General features: G+C 43.9%; 1 protein-coding gene across 4 annotated transcripts in view; it reads right to left on the bottom strand.

Moving 5' to 3' along the window:
• Positions 1-852: 852 nt before the first annotated feature.
• LOC119175746 (pseudouridylate synthase TRUB1) overlaps positions 853-7,456 on the bottom strand; it is a 36,048-nt gene continuing 29,444 nt past the window's right edge. For 3 of the 4 annotated variants that reach the window (XM_037426699.2, XM_037426697.2, XM_037426696.2), the window contains one exon: positions 853-1,109. In XM_037426699.2, coding sequence (XP_037282596.1) covers positions 895-1,109 — 215 coding nt within the window. In that variant the 3' untranslated portion in view covers positions 853-894. The remainder of the gene's footprint in view (positions 1,110-7,456) is intronic. The other variant, XM_075876087.1, reaches the window with a different exon arrangement.

Genomic DNA, 7,456 nt, shown 5'->3' with positions numbered 1-7,456 from the left:
GTCCGGAGGTAGGCCAGCTAAGCGTCTGCTTCTTCGAAGAACTTCTGCTGCGGGGTCCAAGATGGCAAGTTACCCAGCACCTCCACCAAAGCTGTTACGGATGTGATGGGTTTATTTACAATGAAAAATGTCAGTGCTCTACCGTCACTGCCGAATCACCATCGCTCGAGCGCGTCCGATCTCTTCTTCTTCCTCGCTCTTTCAGTCCGCGTTACAATATCATATACATGTGATATAACAGCATAACTTAAGATAATAACTGTAAGAATAATAAATGAAGATTGCCTAACTTCATCGAAAGATTTTGCAATAAGAGCTTCTAGCGAACTAGTTGGTTCGTATCATTGAACGGGTAGCATACAGTGCAAGTGCAAGGAAACAAAAAGACACAGGAAAGAGCGCAGGTCCCAACCATTGCGCTCTTTCCTGGCATTTTTTTTTCTGCTTCCTTCCTTTGTGCTTCCGCTGCTGTACACTACCTGTTCATGGAAAGATTGTGAGCAGTTCATGGCGCCTTGATCCAGGCACCCTAGAGCAGCTGGAATTGTTGCGGCACCTGGCGACGCAGAACTACGGACTTATTTCTGCGTGGTCTCCGAGATCCACACCATCAGTGCACGAAACACAAACTTAACAAATACACCAGGCCACACAAACGCTGATGAGCAAGTGCCAGAACTTAGTCAAGGAACACAGCCTCCAGTCTTTGTAAAACAAGAGGACGAGGCAATAGATAGCAAACACAGCTTTTTTGCAAGCACAATTTCTTCCACAAAGTGTGAAATCCTTTCTTCAGCTTAAAATGTTCTAATCACTCTTATAGGAAATGAATACCACATATGCACCAAAGAATAATTGACGTAGCATAATTTATTGTAAGCCTATACATTTCTTCTAAAAGTACCTGGCGACATTTCCAAAGTGGCTCGCCCTGTCCTTCATTTCATTTCGCATGTCTCCAACGTGGGTGTACCAAAGGGTGTGCAGCTTCTCAGAGGTTGCTTTGGCTTCTTCCCATGACCATCGGTAGCTTGGCAGTGCATGCTCAAGGGTAAAGGGACCATACTGTACTAGCTCCATGTGCGTCACATGTGCACAGCTATCTAATGCTGTAAACAAGAAAAATAAGCTGGAGTGTCATCTCAAATAAAGCTACTAAGCAGCAGGTGAGGAGGTGAAACAGTTAACACAAAATATGTCACTAAATTCAAACTGATAACTCTGCTACACCTATTAAGCGCATTATTGTCATGCCTGTAAAATCCCGTTCAACAAAAGTCATCAATGCAGCAATGAACTTCAGCATACATTTTGAGTGCATATTTCTCAGAACAAGTTTCAATCAAACATATTACTACTGCACATACATACTCGAAGCAGCAGGGGTCTAAAACACAAGGCCCGTGGGCCACATTTTTACAGCCTGCAAATGACTGTTTTCATCCTAATTTTTTTTCTTAATCAGTATCTGCATTAGCTACACAGACATGACTGGTCTCAAACATATATTTCGTAAGGCTTCCCATGAGGGCTTCATGAGTTCAATATTCCCGTGGAATAAAATTCGACATTTCAGAATTGGCATCCAAATTTCAGTCACTCTAGAGATCAGCATCAATATATTTTGCAAAGCCTGACGCCAAATGCCCTTCAGAAAGTATTCTGCATGAGTTACAGGAAACACCACCCAATCAAACACAACCATCCCTCTCACTGAGGCATATCTGCAAGTAGCAAGGGCTTTCTCGTAGTGCTTTCAAATGAAAATTTTACGATGCATCTTGATGCCCAACAGACAAGGATCTGTTGCAAGTCGAGCTTCCCCAAAAGTGTCCAAATGTGCGAACCAATAACACTATATGAAAGGTCTTTTTTTTTAAACATTACAAATTTTTAAATAAAACTGCTATGAAAGTTAGGCCGTCGTCATCTTTGCAAATAAACTCTACGCTGAGGCGGAAAAGCTTTATCACACCTAAACTTACATTCAAATGAGTAATTAAAAAGAATTATTATTTATATAATTAGCTTGGCAGCCATTGTTAACATAAATGAGTCGTACAACATGACAGTTTATGGCATGCCCTTTTTTTAATTTTCAAAAAGGTCCCCCTGTACAATTTGAGATAACGTCACCAAATCCATAAAACCCCGATTCAGGCAAAAACAAAACTTGGTGCACTGGGCGCGCAGGAATTTCATCAGCTTTGTTACGGCAGACCGGAAGCTCACGAGATAACTTTTTTAAAAAGGCGTGTCGCAGCAAAACATGCAAAATTTGCAACTACGTCCCACCACAGCACGCTGCGATGCAATCTCGACGTGCGCCGCTACAGCACCACCATCCCCGAGAACATGGCAACAGACGACACCGAGTCAAGCTGTGTGGCTCTCGCATTTCCCGTCAACGCCATATGTCGCAACACATCCCAAGTACCCAAAAGGACCGCACATTATTGGTGTTTGGTGTGTATTGCCTATCTCTGTTATTCTTCTCAGAGTTTTACACTTCACAGAGACAGAGAAGGCTGATATTGCAGTTTTCTTGCGCACAGCTCGAAATATAAACCCACTGTGCACCTCCATTCAAGTTTCATCACTTCTTTGGCTTCCTGGCCTGATATAACAGTGAAGCCGTGTTTTCTGTGCACTGAGTGTGATCAGTTTCGATTTCAGTTTTTATCGAACCCAGGGGAGGCCCCAGGGTGCGATTGCGCGACTCGCTGCCGCGGACTCCCATGTTGAGTTGAACGCTGGCGACACTGCATTTGTGCTACATTAAACGTGTCATGTTATCTGTGTTTTATGGACATTAAATTGGGTTGTTTAGTCGTATGTTACATCATTTATTTGTAAGATTCGGCCGGCAAGCTCAACGCCATGCTCATTCTGTTAATAAAATGCCCACGTGCTCACTGCACGATGGTCTACTGTGCTGTGGCCGTGTGTTAACCCTTTAATGCCTGAATTATGAAACTGCTGAAAAAAATGAAAATTGTTTTCATTTTCCAGTTTTGTATGGAAACTTTTAAATTATTCCATAGTTAAATTATCTAAAATGCACCTCATACTTTTACGAATGCCGTGAATTCTATTAGAATACTATTAGACTATTATTATTAGAATATTAGAAATATCACAGAAGTGATGACTTTGCAATGAAAAACGTACTTCAAAACTACGCAACATGTCGTATGGCCCGTCTTGAGCGTGTACACACCAAATAAACAAAATTAACGAAGACAGAACTTACGTCAGCCAGGCGAGAAAGAACGAAGCAGTAAGCGCTCTTGCACGTGCCTGGCGCTCTCTGCCATCAGCTACAAAACAATTGGTTCTAGCATAAAATATATTACACAAGATAGCGCTAGATTTTGCATGCTTAAAGCTACGTTCCTTTTGAGTACTAGACAGCCGGCATTAAAGGCGGCACGCACGACATAACTTGTTTGCTCGAAGTTTTTCGGTATGTCGCGAATTCGCAACACTACACAGTAAAAGGTTGATGAGTGTATGGGTCTCGAAGGATATCTGCTCATGGAGCAAAGGGACACAGTACATGATGATGATGATGTTTGAAGTTTTGTGGCGCAAGGGCCATTTCACGGCCAAAGAGCGCCAGTTCATGTTACTAAGAATATGGACAATGATTGTGATAAGCGGCTGTATAAAGGCCATAAAATTCCTCGCGGTAAGGCGGGTAAAAACATACAAGTAATAAAATCATGACCACGCCGTGAAAGGTGTGTGTGGTGAGGATAGATGACAAGAGTTGGTGATTATAAAAAACGATGGTGGATATGAATGGCATTAGCACAAGTGCCTCACTCGTTCATACCCTTGCGTCCAAGGGCCGTGAGGCAAGTGCTTTCTTGTGTAACCGCCGCAGCAAAAACCTCTCTAGAGAGGTCGTGCTACGGAATGCCCGGGTGTATGATATGAAAATTATTAATTTCTTTTAAAAACGCTAACAATGATTTATGACTAAAAAGCGGTTCCCTACCAACAAACATTGCAGGGTGTAAAGGTATATGTTGTCGGTAGGGTAATGTAAAATGTTGTTTTCTTATAGTTTCTAAGTGTTTACACTGGATTAACATGTGAAGGACGGTTAATGGTTCACCACATCTGTCACACAATGGTGGATCGCCACCAGACAAAAGATATGTGTGTGTCGTGTATGTGTGTCCTATCCTGAGTCTCGTTAGTATTACCTCTGTATGACGCGATTTCGATACAGGCAGCCAATGACCAAGGTGTGGCTTAATAACGTGTAGTTTGTTTTGTGTGTGTGTATCCCACTTGCTCTGCCAGTAGTCCCGGAGGTTTCGTTTGAGAGACGGCTTAAGATCAAGGGCCGGGATTGATATGGATGTAATGGCGGTGCTCTCATGGACGGATGCAGCGAGCTGATCCGCCCTCACGTTGCCTTGAATCTCACGGTGCCCTGGCACCCAGCACACTACAACATGTTGTTTGAGTGTGTAGAGTGTGCATAAAATGGAGTAAAGTGAGACAAGGACTGGGTTTTTGTGTTTTTTAAGAGTGTGCAGAGCCGTTACTACACTGAGGGAGTCTGTATAAATTACTGCTTTTTGTATTTGTAATTGTTTGATGTGTTTAGCTGCCACAAGTATCACGTAAGCTTCCGCTGTGAAGATACTTGTGCGTGGATGTAGAGGGCCAGCATCCGAAAAGGATGGGCCGACAGCAGCGTAGGACACAGAGGCGTTAGTCTTGGAGGCATCTGTGAAGAACTCAGGACGTGTGTATTTGTGTTGAAGTTCCAAAAAGTATGTTCGGATATGGGCAATAGGTGCATGTTTTGTAACTTCTAGGAAAGACACATCGCAGTCTATAGTCTGCCACTGCCACGGTGGCGGGTATGCTACAGGAGCCATTAAACTGTGTTCAAGTGACACTGCGGTTTCTTGAGCTAGACACTTCAGGCGAACTGAGAAGGGCTGCCTCATCGAAGGCCTGTTTTGAAACAGAGTTGAGCTCGACAAATCATTAATAGTAGAGTATGAGGGGTGCTCCTTGTCTGCTTTCACCTTAAGGAAGTAAACAAAGGACATGTAGGTTCTTTGCAGATGAAGCGACCACTCATTTGACTCAACGTAAAGGCTTTCTACGGGGCTGGTGCGAAAAGCACCCGTAGAAAGGCGGATGCCCAAATGGTGCACGGGGTCCAGCATCTTCAAGGCACTTTGAGTAGCAGACTGATAGACAACGGCCCCATAATCTAAGCGGGTGCGAATGAGGCTTCTATAGAGGTTCATGAGGCATTGCCTATCACTACCCCAAGTAGTACGTGACAACACTTTTAAAACATTCATGGCTTTTAAACATTTTGTTTTTAGATACTTGATGTACGGCACGAAGGTCAACTTGTTGTCCAAGATTAGGCCTAAGAATTTATGCTCGGCTTTGACGGACAGACGTTGCCCGTTCAGTCGAATGTCAGGTTCCGAGTGCATGCCTCTCTTTCGAGAGAACAAAACACACGTGCTTTTTTGTGGGTTCAGTCGGAATCCGTTTTCCTCTGCCCATTTGGAGAGCTTGTTTAAACCTAACTGAACCTGCCGCTCACACAATGCCAGATTGCAAGACCTAAAGCCAAGCTGGACGTCATCGACATATGTGAAATAAAACATATTGCGAGGGATGGTCAAGCGCAAGGAATTCATTTTTATGAGAAAAAGTGTGCAGCTAAGTACACCACCTTGTGGCACGCCTGTTTCCTGAACAAATGTTTGGGAAAGAACCGTGCCCACTCGGACACGGAATGTCCGGTTTGACAGGTAACTTTTGATTATGTGAAACATTCTTCCGCGCACACCAAGGTGGGAAAGGTCTCTTAGAATTCCGAAACGCCATGTTGTATCATAAGCCTTTTCGATATCGAGGAACACAGAGAGAAAATATTGCTTATGGACGAAGGCGTCTCTGATCTGTGCCTCGATACGAACAAAGTGGTCTGTGGTGGATCTACCTTCTCGAAACCCCCACTGAAATGGGTCGAGCAAATTATTTGTTTCAAGGAAATGTACAAGTCGGCAGTTTATCATTTTTTCGAAGACTTTGCACAAGCAGCTTGTAAGTACTATAGGCCTATAACTCGAGGGTAAAGAAGGGTCTTTGCCCTCTTTCAAAATGGGAATAATAATAGCCTCTTTCCAGGAGGTAGGGATAGCGCCAGAAAACCAGATAGCATTGTACAAACAAAGTAAGGTTTTTCGTGTTTCGATTGGTAGGTTTTTTAACATTTCATACACCACACGGTCAGAACCTGGGGCAGAAGTACTGCAGGAGTTTAGAGACATTTGCAGCTCAGCTAGACTGAAAGCTTGGTTATATGCCTCGGATCTAGTGCATTTGTGTTCAAGTTTCTGCTTTTCTATTCTTGTTCTGTATTTTTGGAAAGTGTCAGTATAGTGGGATGAGCTGGACACCTGTTCGAAGTGTGCACCGAGGAAGTTTGCCTGATCTTCCAAGGTATCACCCCGAGTGTCCACGAGTGGAAGTGTGTGTACTTGTTTTCCTGCTATCCTACCGACCATGTTCCAGACTTTAGCCTCCTGTGTGTATGAATTGATCCCTGACAAAAACTTCTGCCAGCTTTCTCTTCTGGCCTGCCGACGCGTTCTCCTGCCTTGAGACTTTATTTTCTTGAAGGTGTCAAGATTTTCGGCTGTCGGTGAGTTCCGAAGCAGCCTCCAAGCTCTGTTTTGCTGTTTGCGCGCGTTTCGGCATTCAGAGTTCCATCATGGCACACGCCGTTTTCCTGGGTGCCCATTTGTTTGTGGGATGCATTTTGTTGCAGCATCAATCAAAAAAGCTGTGAAGTAGTCGACAGCAACATCAATGCTTAAAGTACATATGTCACTCCAATCTATACGAGCGATGGTATGAAACCGTTCCCAGTCGGCTCTGTTTATGAGCCATTTGGGAACACGGGGTGTACACTCAGTTGCTGTAGTTGTGCTCAAAACTACGGGAAAGTGGTCACTTCCGTACAGATTACTGACGACTTTCCACTGGAGTAGAGGCACAAGAGATGGAGACACTATGCTTAGGTCTATGGAGGAGTAGGTGTTATGTGCAAGATTATAATAGGTTGGTTCTTTTCTATTTAGGAGACATGCGTTCGACGAGAGAAGGAATTGTTCGATCAGTCGACCTCGCGCGTCGCAACGAGAGTCTCCCCATAGCCTGCTATGCGCATTGAAGTCTCCAAGGAGAACATAAGGCTCCGGAAGTTCATCAATTAAAGAGTGTAAATCACGTTTTTGCAGCTGATAGCTAGGAGGGATGTAAATAGTGCAGATTGTGATTAGTTTATCAAAAAGAACCGCTCGAACAGCCACTGCCTCAAGGGATGATTAAAGTTGTAAGTGTGTGCATGCAATTCCTTGATTCACTATGATGGCAACACCTCCGGATGATGTCATGG

Source organism: Rhipicephalus microplus, chromosome X (assembly GCF_043290135.1).
Source record: "Rhipicephalus microplus isolate Deutch F79 chromosome X, USDA_Rmic, whole genome shotgun sequence".
Classification (NCBI taxonomy): Eukaryota; Metazoa; Arthropoda; class Arachnida; order Ixodida; family Ixodidae; genus Rhipicephalus; species Rhipicephalus microplus.
Note: the sequence above shows the minus strand (reverse complement) of the source record. Positions and strands in the feature narration are given on the sequence as shown.